General features: G+C 38.5%; 3 protein-coding genes across 3 annotated transcripts; 2 read left to right on the forward strand and 1 right to left on the reverse strand.

The window, feature by feature from the left end:
- Positions 1-992: 992 nt before the first annotated feature.
- Positions 993-3747, forward strand: slc48a1a (solute carrier family 48 member 1a). The gene is made up of 3 exons (XM_054609705.1): positions 993-1245; positions 2055-2222; positions 2380-3747. Exons 1-3 carry the CDS (start codon positions 1116-1118, stop codon positions 2514-2516), a joined length of 435 nt encoding a protein of 144 aa, XP_054465680.1. The 5' UTR covers positions 993-1115; the 3' UTR covers positions 2517-3747.
- Positions 3748-4859: 1112 nt separating this feature from the next.
- LOC129099470 (solute carrier family 26 member 9-like) lies at positions 4860-12006 on the forward strand. Its single transcript, XM_054608724.1, has 21 exons — positions 4860-4984; positions 5202-5341; positions 5506-5616; positions 5770-5945; positions 6046-6210; positions 6304-6456; positions 6610-6692; positions 6798-6945; positions 7028-7141; positions 7755-7832; positions 7934-8029; positions 8122-8228; positions 8334-8403; positions 8494-8586; positions 8695-8835; positions 8946-9188; positions 9464-9518; positions 9848-9984; positions 11017-11076; positions 11835-11886; positions 11987-12006. The coding sequence occupies exons 1-21, from the start codon at positions 4860-4862 to the stop codon at positions 12004-12006; spliced, it is 2367 nt and encodes a 788-aa protein (XP_054464699.1).
- Positions 12007-20974: 8968 nt separating this feature from the next.
- LOC129099471 (transmembrane and death domain protein 1-like) lies at positions 20975-26572 on the reverse strand. The gene is given in 6 exon segments (XM_054608725.1): positions 20975-21048; positions 21051-21239; positions 22656-22808; positions 23609-23728; positions 25918-26109; positions 26503-26572. Coding segments are annotated over 6 exon segments (798 nt in total).
- Positions 26573-27462: the final 890 nt, after the last annotated feature.

Here is a 27462-nt window from a genome sequence, read left to right on the forward strand (position 1 = left end):
TCTACTACAATACAACTCAAATGCAAATATTGTCCTTTTTACTATGTTTATCTGACAGGTTTGGTCACTAGTTACTATGCAGAACAAGATTGTTTTGTTTGAAACATATAATGAACTTTATAAAACATCAGTTCATCAAAAGTGAAATATATTAAACTACCGAACAGTATATAAAATAGTCAAAATCAGCTCCACCTCAACCAACTTCTACATAAAAATATTAATTATACATAAGTGCACCACTAATAATGATACAATAGAAACACTCTCACAGGGGTAATTTTTCAGCAATTTGAATATACTTTTACTTTTGATACTCTTTAAACATTCTGCCAATCAGACATTATATTTAAGAAATATTTCTAATGCAGGACTTATATATTTCTATATTTCTAAACAAAAAGGAGTGTTTTCAGAGTCTGGTTTTGCTACTTTTAGAGGATCAGACTACGTCTTCCACCCCTAATTGTAAACTATTGTCCTTCTAGCTGACAGACAGAATCAACACAGTATTTTCATTTCTTTGCCTGACTGTACTTAACTTAACTTATGCAACCTCTTTGTGTATATATTTGTTATGTATCAAAACAAAGAGAAGCCTTTGCAGTGAGCAGACTGTTGCCCTTTGTACATGTCAAACACCAAGCCTCCAAATGATCACAACAGTTTGGCATCAGAGGTCTAAACCTGCAGTTTCTCTTTTATCCACTAGGGGCGGGGTGCTTGCGAGCTGGGGGTTTCCTTGCTGCAAAGATATTTGAATGTTCAAGTGATAGATGACTTTTCGGCAAATTGTTGAAAAGGCACCGGGACAAACTCGTTTCTTCCACATAGAAACACCAAATATTCCGTATTCCCAGTGTTTTTTTTAACAGTGAAGAATATTTACAGACCAGCTAAACCGATACAATTGGGTCTTTATTGATATATTGCGGCATCGGCTGAAGACGAGGATCCACGGTGGGCGTTTTGTTTTCTCTCTCACAGCTTTTCATCTTTGCGAAGTAGCAGATAAACACTTGTGTTGCTACTTTGTTTTCCGGCTGAAGGCTTGATCTCTAATTTGTGTCATCGGTGTTTTGAGTGTCGCACTAGACATTGGATTGGATTTCACAATGGGGGTCAGCAGGATCTACATCAGCATCGGATACGCTACCTTTGGTACCCTGGTTGGACTTTCGGCTTTCTTGGTCTGGAATATAGCATACAAGCAGCCATGGACGGCGGCCATGGGAGGCCTGTCAGGTATGTTTACAAACCTAACTTGTAGATTTAATTGAAAGGTTAAACGTGCATGTGATCGTCTTATTCACATACCAGTAGAGTATTTAACTCGGGCTGCCTGGTCCTTCTGCAAGGCCTGCACAGTCACACATCGCACCACTATCGCATTGAAATAAAGTCATGGTTGTGTTCTTGTCACTGACATGGAAACACATTATTATTTGTTTAAATGAATATTTGTTCTGTGTTAACTAGCTCAATACCTTTTTTTTTTTTTAAATGATGTCACATTTCTGCATATGACCAGATTTATATTCTCCTCATCCTCTGCATCACTTTGTAAGCTTTAACTCTTTCACTCTTTCACTTTCCTATACCCTGATCGATATTTGCTTTCTGAGGCTATTGACATTTTTACATAACATTACATTAGTCATTTAGCAGACGCTTTTATCCAAAGCGACTTACAATAAGTGTATTCAACATAGGTATTCAAGAGAACTACTAGTCACCAGAAGTCATAAGTGCATCTCCTTTCTTAAACAAGCATCTAAGAGCATAAACCAGAGCAAAAGTACAGTGCAGAAACAAACTAATACGAATACAATAAGTACTAAGTGGATATTTGGTGTTTGAAAATGTCTATGTATGAAAAAACTTAATGCACTATAAACAAAAATCTCGAAGTTGATACAGATCCCATATATATATATATATATATATATATATATATATATATATATATATATATATATATATATATATATCATTTTTCAATGATTTTTTCCATGTAACATGTTTTTAAAATGTTTCAACTTGTCTTTCAACAGGAGTTTTGGCGCTCTGGTGTCTTGTCACACACATCATGTACCTGCAGGACTTCTGGCGCACTTGGCTCAAAGGCCTCAAGTTCTTCATCACTGTTGGTGTGCTCTTCTCAGTCTTGGCAGTGGCCGCCTTCATCACCTTCCTAACTCTCGCCATCACACAGAAGCAATGTAATGCTCTCTCTACTGTTACTAGTTTATAATGATTCATTTTCAGTGTAATCGAGAATCAGAAAAAAACCATTTAGTATTAAGACTTCAAACTTAATGATTATAGGATTGATTTCCTAATGCAAGTATTCATCACATGGCTTTTTCTGTCCCACAGCTCTTACTGACCCAAGGAGCCTTTACCTCTCCTGTGTGTGGAGCTTCCTGACTCTCAAATGGTCCTTCCTCTTGGCCTTATACTCCTACAGATATCGCCAGGAGTTTGCAGACATCAGCATCCTCAGCGACTTCTAGTCAGTACTGATTTTATAGACTGAAATGGACTTCGAGAGGTTTTAAGGTGCCAGCAGGAGCTGGTCAAAGAGCTTTTGTTACAAAGAGGAGGAAGAGCAGACATGGCTAGATTAAAAGGTCACCTGACTTCTAGCGTAAGGAATTGCACTTGTCTTACTTGCTTAACAAGTTCTGTATTTGTATTGTCCTATGTTCTCCTACTTTTATGACCTAAATATTATATTCCTGTAAGTAGTCATAAATCTGACCTTCAGAAGACTGGAGCTGCTTTTGAATTCATTGCTTGAGGCTTTATATGGAGAGACATGCTGTGTTTTTAAGATTTTATCTTTGGGTTGTTTAATCTTAAAACAGCTCATACATATAAGGAAATCCCCACCGTAACAGGCTTTTAATCTAATGGAAAACTGTGAAAATGAAAGTGAAAATATTCTCAAAGCTAAAATCCTCAGAACCAAAACTAAACCTCCTACCTGAACCCACTCTGCTAAGTGCTTGGTTGACAGTGTCCGTTGGAGTGCTTGAATGTTTGTACCCAAATGAGCTATTTCATAGTCAACAGCTTTGAACAACAGAATACTCCCATCACGTCATTCCACTGTCTTACTGTCTGCAAAGTCAGTCTCTAAGCTCCATTCATTGTCTCTGTCCCAATCTGAGAAACCATTTTTTAAAAATCCAATCACTGATATGAAGTGTTACTATTATTTAAAACGTTTGAAGAGGGTAGTTAATGTAATTTATGTCTCCCTTCTTACCCCACATTTACTTTTAGGAGAACGGAAGAAAAGGCTTTCCTGTGGAATTTGTTCCTTTTTAATCTTTTGTTCCACCAGGGGAAGACTTGTTTTTTTTCTATCATGAGTCCACTGAACAATTATAACATTCCTCTGTGTAGAAAACACAAATTAGTTTGATAAATAATGCACTTTAGTATTTGATATTGATGCCATTGTTTTGCACACATATCCTAATACAATGGAAATAATAGCTCTCAGCTCTCCATTCTAAATTATGAAATACGCTATTTGTATGCAGTTATTTTACAGTTAGCATGTTTTGTACAAGTCAAGTTAAACTAGGCTTTGTAAGTGGTTCATTTCCAGCTGTTGCTCATGTCTACCTTCTATTATAAAAACATGTTAAACCTATTTTTGTTGATGAGAAAATGAATGTGAGGATGTTACATGTACATAGAAACTGAACCCAATAAAGTTACATTTATTGTTAATTACAGTATGTTGTCTCCTTGCTCTATACCACACCGATACAGCAGCAGCTAACGAATCAGCAATTTAAGGCTGAAGCTTTTCATTCTCTAAGCTCCACCCAGGAAGTGTACAGGGTCTTGAGCGTAGCTTGATAAGTAATCAAACAAGTGGGCAATACACACATCTGAGCCAAATGCCTGCAGACGTTGTGCTTCAGCAATAAGGTACAGTGCCGTCTTCTTTTAAGACCTGTAAATTAATACAGAACGTTATAAATTCTAGAGGTCATCTTATTACTGATTTTTATTCCTTATTATAAGAAGATGCACATCGTTAAAAAAGATGACCTCTGAGATTAAGCAGAACAAAACCTTTTACCAAATCTAATTGATGATTGAGTAATTGAAGCTAATGTGCACTGGATTCTCAACAGGTATCTTTTTTTTGTTAAATGGTGAGGAATCTCTTTGCAATTTTTGTCTTTATAGTCAATTCTTTCTTCTTGAGCTTTAACCCTCATTACTAAACTTTTTTACAATGTAACAAGCTCGTTTGAAGAAAAAGCATAATTAATATAAAGCAAAGTAAGTTGCTAGCTTTCGACCAAAATGGTAGCACTTGAATGTTATTAAGTTCAGATATCATTTTTTATTTATAGTTTTTCTCAAAACATAGAATGTGGTAGAGTTTTCAAATATTTTCCTACAGCTAGCAGAGTGTAAGACGCATATAGTGATCTTGTGCGTGTGCTACTATTTACCTAGTGCTGAGCTAATATTTTAGCAGTCCACCTACCTTCACCCTTCAAGGTTAGATTAAGGCCATGGACATGAAATTTGATTCCTAAATATAAAACAGCAGAAGCGTAATCCTAAAAATTCCCTTGTGTCCGCAACTTTATAAATATAAACATATTTTATTTTTGTTTACGTGTGAAAAATAAAATGTGTAAACTTGTTTCTAGCATGTGCTGTTAAGTTAAAATGATATTGATGATGTTGCCGCTTTGACTTGATTAATGACTAATTTTAGGAAAATATAGTTTGTCATGTAATTCCTTAAGTTGCACTTTGAAAACATAGTATAAGAGAGAGTTTTCCAAGGTCCTAATACATTTCAATATGCTATAGCCATGCACCGGGACCGCCCACGTTATGTGATTGACAGGCCGGCATATAACCTCCCAGACTTTGACAGAGAGTTTGACAAGAAGAGTCGACAATTCCCTGTTGGAGAGAAAGTGAGGAAACTCTTCAGGTACAGAACTGCAATCTCTCCACACAGTCAACATGAACTTCATGTCTCACCATCACACAAACTCTACCTCTGACAAGCTTTGTGTCTGTGATCAAACAGTGGAGAGTCCTGAAGCTATGAGTCAATATAAAGTTTAGACATGTGTTATGGACTTTTTCAAAGTAACAACCGGAAAACTTGAGCTCTTCAAAGAGTTTCCCTTGTTTGTTTCTGTCAGATGCTCTCTGTTGAGACTGAAGGGCCTGTTGTTCAGACATCTGCCTGTACTGAGCTGGCTTCCCAAGTACAAAGTGAAAGAAAACCTGCTGTGTGATGTCGTCAGCGGGGTCAGCGCTGGCACCATTCAGGTTCCCCAAGGTCAGTCGATGCTCTCCTCTCTCTGATGCCTCTGTGCTCTCTAATACCCACAGACTGAAGCTAGGTTCAGCAACGTTTGCTCTGTTATATAACATAGCGTTTGTGGTTTTTTTATGTTGTCATGATTTATGTGACAGTTATAAAACAGTTTATGTTCTTTTCAGGCATGGCATTTGCCCTCCTGGCCAGCCTCCCTCCTGTCAACGGCCTTTATTCATCTTTCTTTCCCCTCATCCCGTATTTCTTCATGGGCACTGCTCACCAGATGGTCCCAGGTAAACCAGAGTGATTTATCAACAGTGATTTCTTATAGTGACAGTGATAAGTTGCCAGGGCTGCACTGCACTGTGCAGATCAGCTGCGATTGGCCTGACTTCCCAGTTTGCAGTATAGCAAAGAAAATATATTTGACACACTACTTTCCATAGGTACGTTTGCTGTCCTCAGCATTATGGTGGGGATGGTGTGTCTAAGGCTGGCCCCAGAGTCGGACTTCAGCCATTTCAATGCCACTCATAATGCTACAATAGTGGACACAGCCATGATGAATGAGGTTCGCCTGGGAATATCTGGAACTCTGGCCTGTCTCACTGCAATCATTCAGGTACTCAGCACTAAAATCATCTCAAAGTGAAGTTTGAAAGGCATGTGTAGTACAATTTAATCTAAAAGTGACACATTGAAAAATAGTTGTGTTTGTGCAGATTGGCCTTGGCTTCATGCAGTTTGGATTTGTAGCCATCTACCTCTCAGAATCCTTCATCAGAGGCTTCATGACTGCTGCAGGATTGCAAATCCTCATCTCAGTGCTCAAGTACATCTTTGGCATCCAAGTGCCACCTTATAGTGGTCCGCTGGCTGTTATATATGTAAGTTATCCCCAATATTTTGGCCAAAGAATATCAGAAAACTTTGGTAGTTTGATTGTCATTAAAATATTTCATTTTATTTATTTCCCATAGACTCTTGTAGATATTATACGTGGCCTTCCAGATACCAACATAGCATCGCTAGTATTTGCTCTGGTCAGCAGCATAGTTCTTATTGTGGTGAAGGAGCTGAGTGCACGCTACCGCCACAAGCTGCCCTTCCCCGTTCCTATGGAGATCATAGTTGTAAGTAGCTTATAGTTTGTAATTTCTCTGAGGACACAAAAGTTCACTTCTTTATTTTTTGTTTAATTCCATGAAGCTGATTTTTCTAGATATGTTACAAATATACTTTTTAGGACGATAGTGGTGATTGATCCCTATCCCTGTTCTGCACAGGTTGTGGTGGCCACAGCCATCTCAGGCCCTCTGGATCTTCCTAAGATCTATCACATGGACATAGTGGGAGAAATTAGTTTGGGGTAAAGCATACATCCGCTTACTTAGAATCAATGGTTGCTTCATTAATTAAAATGACTCATTTTTGTACTTTTCAATTTATATTCATATCTTGTCTTTTTTTCCAGTTTCCCAGCACCAATCCTGCCAACAGTGAGTCAGTGGGGAGACATGTTGGGCACAGCTTTCTCCCTGGCAATCGTGGGGTATGTAATCAACCTGGCTATGGGCAGGACACTGGCAGCCAAGCATGGCTACGACGTGGATCCCAACCAGGTACAAAAACTGCATATTTTTACTAGATCAAAATGTGCATTTTATTAGACTTTGTTAACACAGCATGCATATTGTTGTGCAGGAAATGTTGGCTCTAGGCTGCAGCAATTTTCTGGGGTCCTTCTTTAAGATCCATGTGATCTGCTGTGCCCTGTCTGTAACCCTGGCTGTGGACAGTGCTGGTGGAACATCACAGGTGAGTGATGCGTTACAATTTCTGTAACTTCAGTAGTGGAAGAAGGGCTCCGATCTTCTACTTAAATAGAAGCAGTAATATCACAGTGGAGAAATACTCTTTACATGAAAAAGTCCTGCATTCAAAAGTAAAAGTACAAAAGTACTAGCATCAAGTACTCATTGTGTAGAATGGTCGATTTCAGAATAATATATATAAAATGATTGTATTGTATTGAATTATTGATGCAATAAAATGTACATTACTTTAGTGTTGAAGCTGGTAAATATGGGGTTTATTTAACTATGTGTTCAGTCAAGTCTTATCTTTATCCATAATAATAAATCAACTTATTTGTTAATCATATTTTGTATTATTAGTCTGACGTGGCAATGTATCTAGTATTTAAAGTTGTCAAAAAATGTAGTGCAGTGAAAGTATGAAGTACCATTAAATTTAAATAAAAGTACAAGCAGTTCAAAATTATACTTAAGTACAGTTCTTGAGTAAATGTACTTAGTTACTTTCCACCACGGCTTTGCTGTAATTGAGGTCGAGTTAAAATAGTATGGAGTACAAGAAAATAATATTTTAAACTGCTAACTTCTGCCCCTCTGTTGCTGCCCTCTCATAGTTTGCCAGTCTATGTGTGATGCTGGTCGTGATGGTTACCATGCTCGCATTGGGAGCCTTCCTGAAACCACTTCCAAAAGTAGGTGCACATAAGATAAGAAAAATTAGACAAAACATTTAAGTAGAGGTAAGAGAAAAATCTATGCATAATTAGTGACCATGCAATCTTGGTTTCCCCAGTCGGTGCTTGGAGCCTTGATTGCAGTGAACCTGAAGAACACTATCCTTCAGCTCTCTGATCCCTACTACTTATGGAAGAAGAGCAAACTGGACTGCGTCAGTCAAAGCCTTGGATTCAATACTGCAGCACAATGTGATCTCTTTTTTTCTCCATATTTTATCTTAATCTATTGTTCTTTCTCTTCTAGTCTGTGTGGGTTGTGTCATTCTTGGCAACATTCTTTCTCAGCTTGCCTTATGGAGTTGCTATCGGAGTTGGCTTTTCCGTCCTGGTAGTGATATTCAAGACACAGTTGTGAGTAAATGATACATTTTTTAACCAAAATTGCCAAAAATACAATGGAGTGGAGCGTTAACTGTTTATTAATGTATTACTAATTAAATAATGTGTTCCCCGTAGTCGTAATGGTTCAGCAATGGTTCAGATTATGGATACAGATATCTACAAAAACCCGAAGGCGTACAGTAAGGTATGAAAACGAAATATTTGTGTGTATTTTTTGTTATTACACATAATATAGGAGTAATTGTGTCTAATCTTTTTTGTGATAACTCCACAGGTCATTTCAATAACCGGTGTGAAAATAGTGAACTATTGCTCACCCCTCTATTTTGCAAATGCTGAAATATTCCGCCAGAGGGTCATCAAAAAGGTACAGTAAAAAACATGACCTCTTTCGCCGTCACGCAAGGTTAGGCAGGCTTGAATGAATGTGTGAATGTGTTGTGTTAGGTGTTTACACAGCCATGTTTGTGTCTAGACCGGGCTGGACCCTGGCAAACTTATCTTAGCCAGGCGGAAGTTCTTAGAGAAAGAACAGAAGGAGAAAGCGAAAGAAGAGAAGAAGGACAATGAGACAAGAAGGAGGAAACCCAGCTCTTTGGTAAACATGAAATCTCAGGTGAGATCAAGTATAAATATATAGCAGCTCGTATTTTCATAGATTTTCTGAAAAAAACATCCTGTGACTGCTTTTGTAAAACCTTCTCTATGTATTTCCTCTAAAACTAGACCATATCTCAGCTTGAACTACAAAATGACTTTGACATGAGCGATGGCACTGCCAGTCAACCTGAGCCTCCCACCAGCTATGTCAACTTCCACTGTAGTGACAATGAGCTGGGCGAGCAGACGCCTGACCAAGAGCCACCCAGTCCCACACTGGAGACCCAGCCTATGCCCTTCCACACCCTCATCCTCGACTTGGCAGGGGTCTGCTTCATAGACCTAATGGGCATCAAAGTATTGATCAAGGTGATATGCTTGTTTGAAAAAACTAATTTACTTCAAAACAATTGATTCTATGTTGTTCGCCTCTTCATGTCTCTCTGCAAGTTAGAGAACCCCTGAACCATAACGTTTTTTTTTATTTTGAACCTTTTTGTCACAAAAAGTTATTTGATTTGTGAGATTGAACCCTGACGTTCCTTGCTGAACCTTTTCATGAGAACCTTTTTAAGTATGAGTGTATACAAAAGTTTATTCCATTATGCCCTTTAACAGTCTCCTTTCCTCTATTTCCCACACAGATGAACTCAAGCTACGCGATGCTGGGCATTAAACTATACCTGGCTAATGTTCAAGGTAAAATCTTTCAGGACTTCAGTGCATTTCACACCCGTTGGCATGGAAACAGAGACCTAGTCATCCATTGAACATTAAGTCCATAAGTTGTGTCAAGGACACTGGTAGAAATGAGTGTACAGTTGTATGTCAGAGCTTTTCATAGGAAGCGAGGGACTTCCATTTCCTAGTAAGATTAAGATATAGCGGTAATTTGTTGTTATTTATTACATTTAAGCATCAATCAGCCATTTCATTTTCTCTTAAAAACAACTTGAATGTTGACTTAAAATGACTTGTTTCCCTCTACTTTAAGTCCTTATGTGATGTTTTTGTCTTGCCGCCTGCAGCCCAGGTGTATGAAGAACTGGTGGTCGGAGGAGCTTTTGACGATGGCAATATTGGCAGCAGTAATCTCTTCCTTTCTGTCCACGATGCCGTTGTGTTTGCTCAGCAGACCTCTGGAGAGAGGCAAGTCTCCCCAAAGGTAGGCCCCCACTGTATAAAATAACCTTATCATACAAATCCTTTTCATAACATCACATACAAACACCTGCTGGGCAAAGGTTCTAAGGTTAGGGATACAGGGAGGGATTAAAGAAGAGTAGAGAAGCAAGATTTATTTTCTAAGTAGCAAAGGGGTCTTTTAACACAGCTTTTGTCACCTTATCTGGTTCAACAAGGGTAAATAGAAATATCACAGATTTTTGTGACACATTAAGTGCCACAGCAAACAAAGTTTTAAGTTATGCCAAGGTCGTGCTGCACATTGTATGCTCTGTGGCTGATTCTGTCTGCCCTTCCTGCCTGATGACTATAAGCAACGTTTAAAGCATCAGATTTAAGATTTATTAGATTAAGCTTTAATGTGAAGGAGTACAGTTCACTGCAAACAGTAATGTAACCTTCTAGTACGTGATAACTGTAATGGTGCTAAATTCTTAATTCAAAGCATATAAATGATTGAGGGATTGCCTCCACCCGGTTCTCGACATGGCTACTTTTGAGCAACAACTGCCTCCGTGCTGTGAGAGCTAACAGTATTTAACTGGGGGGAACTGGAGGTGGTGCTCCACTCCAGCCCGCCGCTGTGGGTCGGGGCGGCGTTATCAGCGGTTTCGCCGTATGAGAGTGATGCCGATTAGCAAGCCTGTTGGGTGCACACACAGGGACTCACATGCACTAACATTTATTAACATGCACACGTGGCCGGACAGCTACTTAAACAAAGCAGAGAGAAACTCAGATTACACACAGTGGGAGCGTGACTTCATTCTCTGCTCAGGAGGACATTACTCCACTATCTTTGTATAGCAAATAATGGTTTGCTACTATATAAATACTCTGAATTTGGAATTTATCACTTTATTACTTTAGAGTCATTTTAGCTAAAGCTTGCCTCTAACATCCGTATGTATTCTATTACCACTGGCATTCATGCATAGGGAGCAAAGCAGTTTAAGTGTTTGCATACATGCCTGTTTGACTTTAAATATGTACATTTATTTGTTTGCTGCAGGCAGAGGGAACGAGACAGAAACTTGCCTTTAACATTGATGAGGATAAGGATCTGGAGCAGGTATGCACTAAATTTGCCTGTACTAGCTAAAAAAAAAGAACCTACTTTTATTTCATACCAAGCCATTATTATATATCTAAGAGTAGTTTTTACTTTTACAGGAACTGTTTTGAGCACGGATCGCTGCAGTGAAGATAAGCAGAAAAAACATGCAGAAGATATTATCAGTTATCTGCAGTGTCACAGTCATTTCTGGAAATTTGTTCTTGCCAAAAATACTTTGTGTGTTTTATCTTTTATCTCTTTGCAGACAGTTATCTTAATAAAATGTTTGACTTTGTGGTTGGCCACAGTCAGTACTTGACTCCACTGACAGAGGGTGGTACATACCAGCAGAAGAGACCCCATAACAAAGTAAGTGCAGAGCAGATAATGAGGCTCTGCCCCACTCCCCTCCCCACAATAACTGTGGAGTGAACCTGCTGACTGCGCAGTCATACAGAAGTGGTCCTGTAATTAACTGAAAGCGTGCATGGCCACAGCTGTGTGGTATAGCCAGCTGAGCAGTCTGGCTAAATCCCCGTGGAGGAAAGACACTAAGAAAGGCTAAACACAAAGGAAAAGAGGAATGCATCAGCAGTTTCAAAGCTTAGTTATCTTGCAAACTCTATTAAGGAATACAGTGTCCATCATTTACCATCAGGCAGAATAAAACCCCAACAAACAGAAAAGCACTTCTAATTGTTGCCAGTTGCATCGGTAGAGTGACTGTAACAAAGAGAAGTATGTGGGCCAACTACCTTGTGTCTGTGTAGCAGGTGCTTAAAGGCGTGTGGCGTCTAGCCTCGCAGCGGGCTGACAGCAGTGTTGGTATGCTTGTGATGCATGAATGGATTTATGAAGCTATTAAGAAATCATCCTAAGGTATTCTGGCACACATCTGCTCCTCTGCTCTCCTTCTTCTCTGCAGCAAATTGGCACCACAAGTGATTACAAGGTTTCTATGGCCATCAGCTTTAATTTGGAGCTCTGGGGAAGCCTCTCATCACTTAATGTGTGTGTGTCTGTGTGGTTTTTTTTTATTTCATCAACTGCAGCTTTCCCTTTTCCTTGTTTTCTCCCTCATAGTTATGAGACCGTCTGTCGAAGCCCTTTCCTGCTTGGGCTTGATTTATTTAATTAGAATTAGGGAAATATTCAGATTGAAACAGTTAGTTCATCCATGGTTTGTCACAGGGTTATAAGCCATTATGCCAGTCTGTCCATGCCTTTCTTATCTTTAAATGTTTGACTGTGTAAGGAAAGAGAACTTGACTGTCACATACTATGTCCCAGTTATACATAAACACAAGCTAAATATATGTGAATTGTATACTTCATACTTATTTAAAGCAGGTGTTGAGTATGTAGTGTGTTCAAACTTGAAAAAGATGACAAAATTAAATACTCAAAAGTTCAATGCATTCTAAAAAATATTGATTTTTGAGTGTATTGTTGATGTACACTATGTAGTCCCACAATGCAATGCAAAGAAGAATTCTAGGAGTTGCCCACAGCTGCAGAGGTTGGTTGTAGGACAGCTACAGAATAATCTCGGAAAAACACAAAACAAGTATTAAATCTTTAGAGAAACATTTAGCTATGTCATTCCAAAATTGCAGTATTTCACATATAATCAGTCACAGCTATTGTATAATTTCCTTGTAAAGAAACTGCTAAAACAGTATACCAAGACATGTAGTATATACAGTACATACCGTACACAATAAGAAGGTTTAAGTAGTATGGAAGTGGGACACAAGCCCCTGCCTCAATCCTATTCTTTCAGAGGTTACAGGGCAGGATCAGTCAGGGTAAAGCCCCTTTGCATTTATGAGGTTGCAGTGCTTTGTTCAAGGGGCTCTTTTTTTATTTACCACCCTTTAGTTCAACTGCAGAGATGATGCATTTTTGTAGGCCAAGCCAGAAGTCAGCATTGTCCTGGTTTGCTCGCCAAAGAGCAAATGGGATTTATCTGTTGGATTTCTGATTATTGCAGAAAATAAGAACTGTGTATAAGAAAAGTTTATTATAGTTACAGGTTTTGTTCTGCAAAATAATCTTCAATAATGAACACCACTTTTTTGTAAGGTGAATGTAATCACCAGAAGTAAACATCCAACGTATAAATAAACTACATGAGGTTCGCATTACTTTAACGTCATCTCCACTTTGCTAAATGCAAAGTAGTAATAGCTGTGATGAAGTTTAGTAGTCTCATTTAACATCGTCTTTATTAAGACACGTAATGCTTCAAAAGACACAGAGGGGTATTTACTGACATATTTTCCATTGTAGATCAGAACGATAAAATCTCTGGTTAACAACAGACCTTTTTGAGGCATCTAACCCAAGACTCCTTTTCAAAGTAACCACTGACTTCAAGACAAGGGAACTGGAATGCTAACTCATTTTTGGGTTTTAGGACTCATTCATTCAGCACTTCAGTAAACCCACCCATCAATGCCGGGCAACTCCTTGTTACTGATAATTTTTTCTCGCACCGCCATAACACTTAACGTTGTGGTGTATTGCTTTTCTTATTTGTTTCTTTTATCTACATGTAGGCAACTAAAGGCCTTTTAATTTGACCTTCCTGATATTGTGCCATATAAAACACCCTTATCAGTGAAGCTATAGGCAAAGAGACACCCTCTCCTTTCTGGAGGTCAACTGATGATTACACTTAATTATGAAATGCTTCTAGCTAAATCCTTTTTTCAAATGAGATGCTATTACAATGGACTAGCATTTCTGTTCCGGTAATTGCAAGTTCACATAAAAATTAATTTTACACCCCTTGCACATTCATTGACCATGATGGTTTAATTAACAAGGTCCCTTTTTAGAAATTTCAGTCGTAGAGATTTATGTATTAAATTTGTTTACACGCCCAGTGGTTTCATACTATTGAGACTAATTGCATGGTGTCAGAGGGTATCTCCTCGTTGAGTCATGGGACCTTGTCATTTACAGCTTGCCTGCTTTTATGAAGAGCTGTCCCTGAGAAAAATATTCAGCTCTGACCTTTCACAATCAAGATTTAATTTTAATAAAGTGCCAGGAAGCAATTCTTATTAAACGATTGTTGCATAAATGGACTGTTGGCTTGTATGGGAGAGAAAATGAGGATGACAGAGCATCCAAAACCATTGCTGGACATTGCTATAATGTCTGTTTGACATTGATCAAGCGATAGCAGTTGGTGCTTTGCATATGCATCTAGACTTATGTTTGGGGATCTATTTCACTTAATTAACAAGCCAGGTTGTAGCCAGGGAATCATAAATCTTGATAGTGCAATGTCAGCAAATTGTCTTTGGACAGGGTTTGTTTATAAAGTTGCTAAGGGCATATCTGACCACTGATAGCTGTTATTAATTAATGTGTGCATTGTCTCATTCCAGTAGTTCAACAGCAATTAAATGCACCAACATTCTCTGGTGATTAATTAAGGCATAAAATGATTGAGTCTGCGTCTCTGACTCTATGGATAATTATTTATAGTTAAATTAATGCCACAACCCCATGTCTGATGGAAAATACTGCTCAACCTGCTTTGCAATTTCTTTTTATTTTTTTTTCTCTTTTGAAACCTCTAGATGTAATAAGTTCTTTCATTTCAGGGTAATATTAAAAGTCACAGTCACTCTGTTTAACATTTCTAAACATACTGACCTTTATGGAATGATAAAAAGTACAAACAAAATCTGAAAATGCGGCTGCAGCAAAACGGCAAGATGTACTTGTATATTTTTTATATGTTTGTTTTGTGGGAAAGGCAGGAAGGAATTAATTTGAATTTCATTAACAGCATTATAAAAACCAAAGCTGGCATAAGAAGATAAAGCTTTAGAAAGATAAACAAATTTGACCTTCCTTCTGAACATGGCATCCAGACAAAGAGAGATTTGAAGCTATCGTGTTGGAAAGATAGTGTCATCAATGAGGTTTTTTGTCATCCCATCAACTCATTAAACCGAGCGGCAGGTACTGTTTGCTCTCCTGTCTTCCTATTAGATAAAAACCGCAGTGTGATGACTACAGATACTAGCTCCTCACTGAGCCGTTCAGTATCAGCGGGGAAATTAGACAAGACAATGCAAAAACAACGCAGTGTGGTGCAACGCTAAGGGAACTCATTAGAACACTGCAGCATAAGAGGAAGCCGCATGGTGCTTTGCAACATGTCATCAGGGGTGTTGTGAGTGTTATTACACAATCATGATTTGATAGCTTGTGCACAATTAGTTCATTAATTTTAAGAATGTTATCCCTGATAAACTCGGGAGCCAAGAAACAAAAACAAAGAGGGCAAGCTTTGATGCAATACGGTGAACCAGAGCTCATGATCTGCTGTCGTATGTTCATGTATAGAACGATCTGTCTTTAAATGATTTAACAAGATCTTCATTGACATTGACAGGATGCCAATATAGCTGTGAATATATGGTTATAACCACAGCAACCCTGTATGTTAACATGTTTTTGTAGGTGACTTGGTTGTTTGAAGAGATGATTGGACACTTGCACAGTAAGATATATTTGAAAGTCTAAAAGAACCATCAGTTTACTGCTTGACATACTATAAAAGTCAGGCTGGATGAATTGAACTGTCAGGAGTGTGGCTCATCTGATACTTGAAGCAGACTTCAGAGACAAAGAACAGCCGCGTCTGAGTGTCAACAAATGTAGGCAGAGACCATTAACCACACAAGCTTTAGTGAAATTGTATTATTATCAGAATCATTAACACAAACATTTGCAATTTAGCTTTCTAGGAGCTCTACATGAAAGCTCTCCGTACAGTCCTCCAAATGATACTCATTAATTTCAAAACACAAAGCTAACAAACAGAAAATACAGTCCACATCTCTGACAGTGATCACTTCTGTAAAGGTCGAATTGATCACTTAGTGGATGATCATTATAACCGTTTTTTTCTTTTTTTTTTTTTTTTTTAATGCAGATTACCATCTAATTGATATATTTGTTCTATACATGAATAAAAACGCTATTTACTGAATGTTATTAATACAATACAGCTCTTTTAAACCCAGCTTCAAATTACAGTACTAATTAAATTCCTATACTTTGTATGTTTCAATTACACTATAATACAGTACAGTATCTAAAGTATATGAAATACATGCATTTGCAAGCAGTAGCATTTATAAAATTTCAACAGGCCTGAAAATAAACTGTAGGCCATCAATGCCTAATGTTTGAGGCACTGACGGCGTGTTTTCAATTTTTGGAAATACCCAAAATGAACATTGTAAGAAGACTGCTTGATTAGTAAAAGCTAATTATCTATACAGCTTTTGTGTAGGAATTAATCTCTCCAAAGCTTTTTGATCCATATAAGTGGAAAATCACTGTAACCATGTAAGCCATCCCCACTGTAAGGCAAAAAGAGAAAGAAAAAACGATCGGTTTGAAATGCAGTTTCTCACTAAAATTGTGGTTCAGACCAGTTTGATAGCTTTCTCGTTGTCTAGTGTCCCATGGGTCCCTCTGTCTGCAAAGCGCCTGTCTGAAGCTCAGAGGAGTAACCTCTGCTTTTATCTAAAAAAACAGGCAAGCCAGGCAGCCATTATCCAAAGCCCTTTACTGCTTTTGTTTACCTCTCTATCATGACTTAACTTTAAGCGGGGGACTTCAACTGTGTCTGTGATTTATTAACTATAAAATTGGAGCTAAATCGAACTCATCCATTATGTGCATGAAGATTGAAACGAATCATATTACCTGGACTTTAAACAGGGGGTGATAATATTATAAAAACATGAATATATTTCAGCCTTTAAATGCTTAAAACTCCAACACAATGTGCTTTATGCCATGCAGCAGAAAGTGACAACTTTTTCTCGTTGGAAGAGAGAAATTAGCAATTCAAATGTCTTTTTGTTGCACATCTACATGCACACAAGTACCCAAGATATTCCACTCACAGCTTTGGCCTTTAAACATGTTTAGGCTGATGAAGCATTTTCCCGTTATTGTGACAGCAGCACTGCTTGGTGATTCATTGTGCCTTGCTCTTTTTAAGCAGCTGTCTAACTGCACCACGTTATGACCATCTACTCACCTCTCTCTTGCATTTAACAGCTGCAAATCTTCATTCTGTAACCATCCACAGCTGCTCTTATAGGTAAAGCAATAAAAAACAATATCTAGTATGTGTCAGTTTGTAAAATATGTTTTTGTAAAAGTAAAAGATGTTACTCACTGAATATATTCCAGTAGTTGGGCTTTTACAGCAGAAGTTATCTTCTCATAAATAACGCTCTGAAGTGGGGCAACATTTTGGGGAGGGAAAAATCGGCATGGCCATATTCACAGGGGGACGTTAACCTCAGACCTCAATATGTGCATTAAAATGGGTTTTATGGGTACCCATGCGTCCTCCCTTTATATACATGTCCACCTTATTAATCCTTAATCCCATAAAGTTTGGGGTACACATTGTTGTTTTTTTGAATGCAGTATAAATTTGTAATTTCTCTTGTGGATCCAATAAGCTCTATTGTATTCACGAGTGATGATATTAGTCTCCATAGTAGACATTTTACATATTCAGAGAGATTTTTGAAACTCAATGTCATTGTTTAAAATGACCTGTTTTGACCTCTAGTATAATCACAGCCACATTATACTTTTAATCAATTTCTTTGTGGTAAAGAATGGTTAAATATTGCACTTAATCTGTTTAACAAATGGTGTCATACTTTTGTGCAGCAAACACTTATGAGAAATAAATGAGCATGGGAATGACCATCAAATACTTATCTCATAATGTTCTAAGCCCTTTTACTCTAAACTTTCAACATTTATATGTTTGAGAAGCTGTAGTGCTTCTCAAATGAATCCTTAGGTTCCCAGATAACGTATGCCACTTCTGTGTGGCATATACTGTTGACCCTCTATCAGCCCCCTAAAGATCTAGAGATAAAGAAGAAGAGGTTAAATCTGCTTATAAGTAGAGTTAAATACAATTAATTTAATTAATTCTAATAATTGTCTGCTGTGATGACCCACTGTGACCACAGGATGGCACTGTGGCTTTATCTGTAAACCCACAGAGCCGCTCTCCTCTGATCAGCAGTGAAAACTTTGAAGAAGACTCAGATTCCCCCCAAGGAAACCATGAAAGACAAAGTTGAGAGAGCTGGAGCCGAGGCGATTAAAAAAAAAGTATGACTGTAAAAGAGCTGGTGTTGTGATCTTGTTTCCTGTGATCCATATATATTGAGCAAAAGGGAGAGTGATGGCTGAGCTGGGACTGCTGCACCTCAGTGGCCCAGCAGATGAATGAAGATGCAAATGGAGGGAGGGGGAACTTAAAGCCTTCAGTGACACTAAGCACACCCCAGAGGCCCTGGTGCAGAACGTTCAGCCTCAGCACATCAAGGACACAGCCTCTCTGTCTGAGCGTCCCCTTGGTACGCATCGCATCCGTCCATCTACGTTTTCATCCAGGCAAACACTTGACTCCTTATGCCGAGCTGAGCCAACGACAAGAGACAGATGTGCCCTCCTCAGACAATCCAGTGTGATAAGCTGCTGTGCTGCTCCACAAAAACCCAAAAGAAACCATCTGACTAAAAGAGAGAAAAAAACTACTTTACATGAGAATGGATATGCCTGGAAACCGTAGCCTCACATGTTGGCTTCGCCTTGGCTGTAAATGTCAATTTCATGTCAGATTCTTTCTCTATTCATCCATGACGGCTGTGATTGCTTCATCCCTTTGCATGAGAATGGCTTGAAATGAACGTCGGCCTATTCCGGTGCTCATTTTCAGTGCCCTGTGAATGAAATGCATCGTAAAGGGCCGGGAAGCAGACAATCACATGATCAGGCTCCACTCTATAGAAAATGAAATTGTGCACTGTACTGAATGTTTCTAAAGTTATGCAGTGTGCCTCAACAGGCTTGAGGTGTTTTATAGTTTTCTTTATCCAGTAAGAGCAGCTTCCCGGTGGGACCTTGGCTATGCTAAGGAGTGTCACAACCATGATGTTGGCCCCAAGTGGCATGTTGTTTCTGTGAGTCATTCAGGCATACAGTACTGTGGCTTTCCTCTCCACTGGTTACAGAAATACAGGTGAGCCCACAGCAGGTGAACCTGTCATAGTCAGCACTGGCAGGATCCTAACAGCCAGCAGGGGAAAACTGAAGGACAGAGGAAGTTTTGTTGCGAAGAGTTCTACTGTGTCACTTGGGAAGGTGAAACACAATGTTTTCCTAAAGCAGGCGTGGCTAAACATTTTTGATTGTAGATTATATACAGAAAACCTCAAGTGTCTATCGATATAACTACGCAACAAGACTTAACAGTTTAGCATTTGACATTACGGAAGTTTATGTGCGCCAACATATTAAAAAAAGGAACTCCTGCTCTTAAATGTAATTTAAATCAATTCAATGCTTTTAAACTCTAATTCAGTGAATGGCCTGAGTGTTGTTATGAGGGCAATTTATTACACAATTATTAAAATTCATTATAAATATGTAATAAAGCTATATTTTAGCTTGTTTCTAACAATTTTTTCATTTCATATTTCTGCTACCCCAAGCCTAAAGACACACATTGAAATAAAGAAACTTTCACAAAATGTCATCACTTTATTTCAATGGTTTTGCTTTACATGCCAAATATGTCAAACTTAAAATAATAAAAACATTGGTTTATGCTTTAGATTTTTTATTTAAAAGAGCAATATAAATATTGAAGAAGAACATGCATTATTTTATTCATAATTTAGGTAATGAGTCAAAACTCAAATCCATGATGCCTTTTTGGCCTTTCAGAGCGTTGCTCATACAACTCTGTTTGGCACTATAATTTGTTTAAATGTTGATTTATGAACTAATTGTCTGTAATTGCTGCTTAGTGCCACTGTTAATCCAAGCTGTCTGCCTCCTGAAGCACATTAGGCCAGATTTGTATAATGAAGTAATTAGTTTAATTACGAAGAAGAAAGTAGGGATAGCATAAGAAACTGGGAACAAGAAGCCAGAAAGTACCCCAGTGCCATGAGCGTGGTTTCTGTCAAGCTATTATGAAACATACCCAGCAGAGTATATGAAAATGTCAGCAAATAATTTTCTTAATTAAAGCCCCCACATGTGAACACAGTTAATTTGAATCTCTTAATATGGGCATTTTTACTTAGTTTGTTGTCCGATGCCAGTTTCTGGACGGACTTCGCTGCAGCATCTCACATATCAAGTTATTTCAGCTTGCCATCAACCATTGCTTCTTCACACGTTCAAAAAATATAGCTCTGTGTTTTCTATTTGGCTTCTGTCACCCGCCAGAAGCTGCCATCACAACCAAGACTGCTCCATTGTCTGCTAGCATTGTCATTGTTATTAGTCTTTTGGATTGCCTGTGGAGGTATCGGCAGGCTCCGGGGGAAGCAGGCGCCAAGCTGGATAATTAGTTGTTCTTCGATGCCAGACGGGCACATTGCCGTCACTTGGAGGGGAAATGGAAAGTGGCATCACTATCACAGTAACACCGGAACAACCTTTGGTGTGAGGGCCGGGTTCCAGCGCATCTGTCACACCACTAGTCATCTACCCACTGGCAAGACAATAATGCTTACCAGTGTAGCGATACACAGCATGGATAATTACTTTATCTGAAACGGCATTATTCTTGTCATGTTTGTCATAATTAGTTGTTGTGTGGTGGAATCGATATTGACTGTCTGTGTTGGCACAATTATTGTGGACAAAGAGATTAGAAGATTTTGGCATTGTCATTCGTCCATAAAAGACACATCTGAAAAACACATAGAAAGTCTTTTTTGCCTTTATTTATGTACTCATACCATTTGTACATGTACTAGGGCGTAATGCTGACTAACTTTGAAGGCTTCCTTTACCGTTTAAACCCCTGAGCTGCTTATTTTGCAGCCTCTGACCTACTAAGACCTGTATTTTCCAAAATGAGCTTGCTGCTGGCTACCCTGGCGTGCGGCTTTGCTGGTTTCTACGGGAGATGTGTATGACAATAACAAGTATACAGAAACCTGCAAGCAAGGTTCCTCCGAAGCCCAGCAGGATGCCATACAAGAGGGGCAGAGCTACATCCAAAGGCCCCTTCTGGTACAGAGGGACAGGAGCCCGCTCCACGATCAGATCCAGGTCACGCCATGTCAGATCCCTAACTAACACACACAGCACAAACAGGACAGATGAACTAACAGGGTTCACGTGTCCTGGAAAACCTTAAAACCAATTTTCCAATAATTAATAACACATAGAAAATGAGAAAAGGGTAAAATGTCCTGGACTTTTTATATTGCCCTGGAAGATTATTTCGACATTTTCCTATTTTCCTTTAGCTGAGTATGAACTACTAGGCTATCGATCAGAGCTCTAAGTTACGCTCAATATCATATAAACATTCAAATGGTAGATTATGGACGAGAGTATTTTGGTTATGTTGTGGAAACACTATAAACACACCCCATCACCTGGTAGCACATGCAGGTTGGATGACATCACATAACGTTACTTTCTTCCCAACTTGTTTGAAATGGTTCAATAACCTTAAATTGGTTAGCATGTTATGTTGGGTTGGTAAAGTTGAAGTGCTAGCTAGCTTGTTTTGCCTGCAAAAGTTTAAGGTTTGGAAGGCTAGGAGCAATTTTGTCAAATGTGTGTTGGGCATTGCTGAGAGAGAGAGTTAGATAATAATGATTAGAAAGCCGGGGTCAACACACTGACTAAATCCTGGCAAATGGTACTTTTTTACTTTGATAGCATGTAGCAATGGACCATTACATGACATGACATTTTTGAATTTTGAAGCAGTAGCTCATAGTGGGTTGGATTGTCCTGGTTAAAGATTCTTAAGACATTTAATATCACTAGGAAATGTGCTAAAGTAGGTTGTCATAAACTGATAAGAGTCGGTGACAGTTAATGATCCTAGCAAACTTGACTAAAACTTAGAATCAATTTGTCATAATTTCTAACCATGTATGGGATGATTTTATTGAAGAGTGATAGCCATAGACAGCATGTCTTTTAAATCAGAGTTCCACATCGAGGAACATGTTAGTTTACGGCTCAATCCCTGCCTGTCATAACAGCTTGATCGTAACTGGAAAATTCCTGGAAAATTATCTTTAGAAAAAGTGGGAACCCCAACTAACCATCTCAGAGGACTATGGGAGTATTTTTGTCAAGTTTTAACTTGAATTAAGAACCCGTGAGATTACCAAAAAAAAAAAAATGGACAGGTGATAATTACATTTTTGAATTTTTAGGTATCCTGGGAAATACTCCTCATATAGTGAGAGTGTTGATGTTGAGAAGTAATGAGCTGGAAGCATGCCCACGGCCACCAAATCTAATCTGGCATCTCATCTAAACACTTAATAGATTCAAGGTTCAGTGGAACATTATATCATTTGTCATTCAGACAGTCTCCAGAGGGATAACCCAAAAATCTCCTCTTGACATCAATAGCCGAAGATATTTGGGCTTAGACACATTAAGAATGGGTTCACCATCACTTATTCTATTTAATAGTGTGCCAAACTAATGTCACTCTTTCAAGCTTTAGGGTGAATTACCTCTTCTCTTTCTGACCCTCAGGGCTTTATGCCCTTGGTCTTTTGAGTCTGATTGTTTCGGTGGGAAGTTTAAAGAGTTGACATATTTGTGGTAATCTTCAACGTAGCGTTTCAGGCCCAAGGCTTTGTCCTGGTTTATGTTCTTCCCCACTTCTGTAAAAACACAACATTTCTGTCACTTCAAATGGTAAACTTGCATGTATTTCATAAAAAAAGACCTAACATTCGAATCTAATTGTTGTTTTCTTGCCCTAATCATAATCAGTTCTGGCAGGAGAGCAACTGGCGTCCTTCGGTTCAGAATAAAACAGAGTGAGCCCCTCAAGTTTCTACGTATGAGTAGATCTTTTCAGAACTGCATTCAAGTGTACGATAATTGCTGTATTCTGCATCTACACAGTTGTTTTTCATCAAAGCCAGCACTGCCCCCCCTCATGTCTTATAACTCATCTCTTCCCATCCTCTCCTTGTCTTTTTTTTTTACTAATAGTTGCTGATGAAAGGAGCAGATGGTTTGTTCTGTGGCTGGTGTCAGCTCCACTGAGTCCTCTGTCAGATCATTTACACCTCCTTCCATCCAACGCCACTCGGCTGTGGTGTTGTGTGCACACTGGACTGAAACGCATGCCAGAAACTGGCAGCGTGCAAAATATGCCACTTTTGAAGTTCCAATTAAAACAAATCTCAAAGTAATGAAGCAATTACGCACTGTTGTTAGAGTCTTGAGGAGGCTTTCTTGACCGAAATAAACCAATTTTGAAAATAAACCGACGGGTACCCAAATAAGCCTTTGTTCCAATTTCTTTTTGTCAAGGGACTTTGTGCTGTACATAAAAAGTGAACCATTTTAATTTGAAACCCATTATCTTAGTGGCACCACACAGATTCATTCTATTTCAAAAGACATTATCCAGGAGGCCCACGTGTTCTTTCCGTCTCCCTTTGTTTCTCACCAATGGCAATGTCGGTTCTGCCGATGTGCTGCAAGGCGCGAGAAAGCCTGTCGTAGTAGGTCTGCTTGCCGTACCTCAGCATCCAGTCCGTCAGGGCTGTCCGGCACTGAGCCTCACTATCTGATAAAACACAAAACATATGGCCTTCAGACAGGCAGGTCTCTGACAGTCAGCTGGCTGCCAGGAACTCCCCAAGCTGAGCTGAACGTGTGAGAAACAGACTCTGGATGGACTTCATTTCTACGTTATTAAGTCCAATTACAAAGGATAGTTTCACAAGTTTCCAAGTCTATCTTAAAACCCTATTCACGTGAATTTATGTACCTTGAAATCGCTGTAATAATTCCCCATGGCTATCATACTGGCCCTGAAAAAATCCCTTCCTAAAGCAATTTCAGTGTAAGTGATGGGGGACAAAATGCACAGAGTTCAGTGGAAGCAAATAAAAGGCTTCAGTCATCTGTGTTACTTTCTGGCTCTGTGTCAAGAGGCTTATTGTTTGGACTGAACATTTAAGCGATTCTTAGCTTTAAGACTATCTGGTGTTTTTTTTTTAGTTGCATGTATTAGCCCTCGGTTCTTGCCTTGTTTCATTCATTCATGTTTAATGTCTCCTGTTTTATTTTGTAAGTTAACTTCTCATGTATCATGTTTTGCTTAACTTCCTGCCTTGGGTTTTTTGCCGCCTTTGTGATTATTGACTGATTTGTCCCACCTGTGTCCAATCACCCTGCTCTCCTTGTGTATTTAGTCTGTGTGCTTTCCATCATTCACTGTCAGGTTGTCTGTGTTTGTTGCTTGTGTTTCTCGTTTTATTCTGGTTTGTTCTCAGTTAGTGTTTGTATTCTTTTTTTCTTTTCTTAGATTTATTCAGCATGCACCCTCAGTTTTGTTCTCTTGAACGAACCTTGTAACATTAAATAATGCCTCTTGTTCAATTCAACCTTTCTGGTGCATTTGGTTCCTCTTTGAGCTCTGAGTGCATAAGAATTGACAAATCAAGTGGGCATTTTCCAATTATCTTTTTTTTTTGGGGAATAGTTTCCTCTCAAAAAGTAATTCAGCAATGTTTCCTCAGTACAGTTTAACTGACAAACCTTTTACATTTTAAAGTACATTTTAACACAATTACTTTTAATAAATTGAATTTCTACTTATTCTTTCAGTCCCTGGTAACAGTTTAGGCATCGGTTAAAAAAGAAAAAGGTCACATTAATGTTTATCACTGAGTTTATGCACCACTTGTCAAGCATGCTAAGTGAACAATGTTTGGGGAACAACAGGTTGTGATGGGTCTATAACATAGTGAATGCTAATATGTTCATGATGGATCCACCAACTGTGACTTCTACATTTGCTATAAAACTTCTCCCCTCATTTAGGCCTGTGAGGCCTTTCTGCCAGTCACAGCTGTGTTGCAGAGCCTCATTCAGCTCCAAACTTTGTGAATTTGTGGAGCAGAGGGGCTGAAGTGGACTGGTTACATTTTGCATTAGCAGAGAAGAGCTACGAGGTTGAATCTACAGCAAATTGTGAAGGTCCTTGCTGTACAAAAAAGTCAGACTGGTGAGTAAGACAACAAGAACATTGATCTGTTTTTGCCTTTAATTTGTGTGTTTGTGGGCTGCTGTTGAGTTTAAATTGTCTTCATTTGTCTGTGTTGGCTGCCTTGGCGATGTTTTATTCTGCTGTTACAGAGGCAGGATAATCAATTTATGTAGCCTAATTATGCTTGTTGCACCCGCCGTGGTGTATGTAGCTCTTTTTGTGTTTATTGTTTATTTTTGTGCAATTATCTGAGTAACATCCTTTTTTCTGGTTAATTCTCTTACAGCTTTACTGAGGAAAGTGGTTGTTTATTTGTAATTGATGCAGAGGCTGCAAATGTTTGTCTACAGAAAATAAATGTATTGTTGCTCTGGTTATAATGACTCATTAATGCGGTTCACACCTGAGCGTAATGTTGTTCCATAAGTGTGTAGTTGGCATGATAATGTATTTTATATGAATAATCACATTTCACAATCAAATGTTTTTTTTAATTTCAACTTAATTGTAATCATATTAACATAATCATCATCAATTCCGACCCTCTTTTAAAAATGTAAAACAGTAATGTTTACTGTACATTTTAAATGACTTTTTTTTGACAAAGTTTAGGAAGCAAAGTTTAAGTAAAGCCTGAAATTGCAGTCTCTATAGTAACTGTACTTTTATTTGAGAAATGTAAAATGCACACATTAAAGATCTAGATTAAAGATTGTGTAATGTGCCACAGGTGTGTTTCAGATGATGATGAGTACTCTGACCTGCAGCAGGGGAGGCATCTCTCTTGGTTCGTGGCTTAAGATCTAGTTGATTTCTTTCTGGTGAGAGACGCTCAAGGTGCTGGAAGATGTTTTCCTCTGGGTGAGAGAGGGCGAACAGAAGGTCCTCGCACTCTTGAGATGTCAGCATCTCCACTAAACGCTCCAGCTGATGGACACCAATGTCCTCTGCAACTAAACAGCCATAAACACAAGTTACAGTAAGTGCTGTTATAATTCTAGGAAGAACAACGATTTAGCCAATAGGACCAAGTCTTGTACTTAACCGTCACATGACAGCATGACCATACAGTACAATGTACGTTCCAGCTAATGAAGCGTAATGCTGACACCTAACAACATTTCTGCAAGATGCCTGTGCTTTCAATTAGCAAGTGTTGCTTGTGTGGCGTGAAACTCATATCACTCTCCTCGGCTGCTTAGAATAGAAACTGAATAATCAACATTTTACAAACAGAACAGAGTAATCAGCAATTTCAGTCTCAGTGTCAGTTTCTTAAGCTGAATTCCTTTTAACATGTTGGCTGCTGATGTAACTGCACCTGCTGTGGGAACATTTGCTCTCACCTGTGTCCTCTCCGAGGGTTGAACTCAGCAGTAGAAAGGAGAAGAAGAGGCAGAAATTCCAGACTTTCATGGCAGCTGAAGTAATATAGACTAAATATTTGCTGCTAACAGTATATTAAGTTTATTTTCAAAACCAACAAATGTTCTAGAATATGTTGATTAGAACAGGTAGCATTCTTTGTCTTTTTTTGAAACAGCCAATCACTATGCAAGATATATAAATGCCATTGTGAATATGTTATGGATGCATTCTTTTTCCCCAGCAAAATTTGTAAATAAAAGAAGCATCAGAAAATGTAGGAAAACTTACTGGTGGGCTGTAACACTTCTTACTGATAAATCAACCATTTTTGATTAGTAGAGTAATTGTTGGTCTGTAAAATTTCCAAAATATAACAATCACATTAAATCTGCTTATTTAGTCTATATATTCAATTTTCAATTATAAGAAACAGTGAAAAGCAACATTTTACATCACATTACACATTTTAGTATTGTGATTTTGCCAATGAATATAGAATATAGGTATAGAAAGATTGTAGATATGATTTGAAATGTATTGCAAATAATGATACAGGTGTGACAGTTGTTTTTAGTAATACAGCTGATGGTGTGACTTTCACATCTGTTAACCAGACCACACAACATATAAAGGGCAACTTCTTGGTATCACAGCTTGCACATTGATTCTATTCCTTTCTTTGTTTGGTTTAATTGAACTTAGAGGCTTTATCCAGACCAGGTCTGGTTGTAGGCTCTACAATAACTATGAAGCTTGGTCTATATATGGAGTCTGTATCGCGTGCATGACAAAGTGTGTCATGCACATATTGTGGAGTATACAATGGATTCCTGCTGTATGGAAAAGTAAAACAGCACTATTATGTTTGTCAGCACCTTGTAATGTGCACTTCTGAAGAGATGTGTGCATGGTACTTAAGATGCAGCTCTCCAGCAGGG

Source organism: Anoplopoma fimbria, chromosome 12, assembly GCF_027596085.1.
Source record: "Anoplopoma fimbria isolate UVic2021 breed Golden Eagle Sablefish chromosome 12, Afim_UVic_2022, whole genome shotgun sequence".
NCBI lineage: Eukaryota > Metazoa > Chordata > Actinopteri > Perciformes > Anoplopomatidae > Anoplopoma > Anoplopoma fimbria.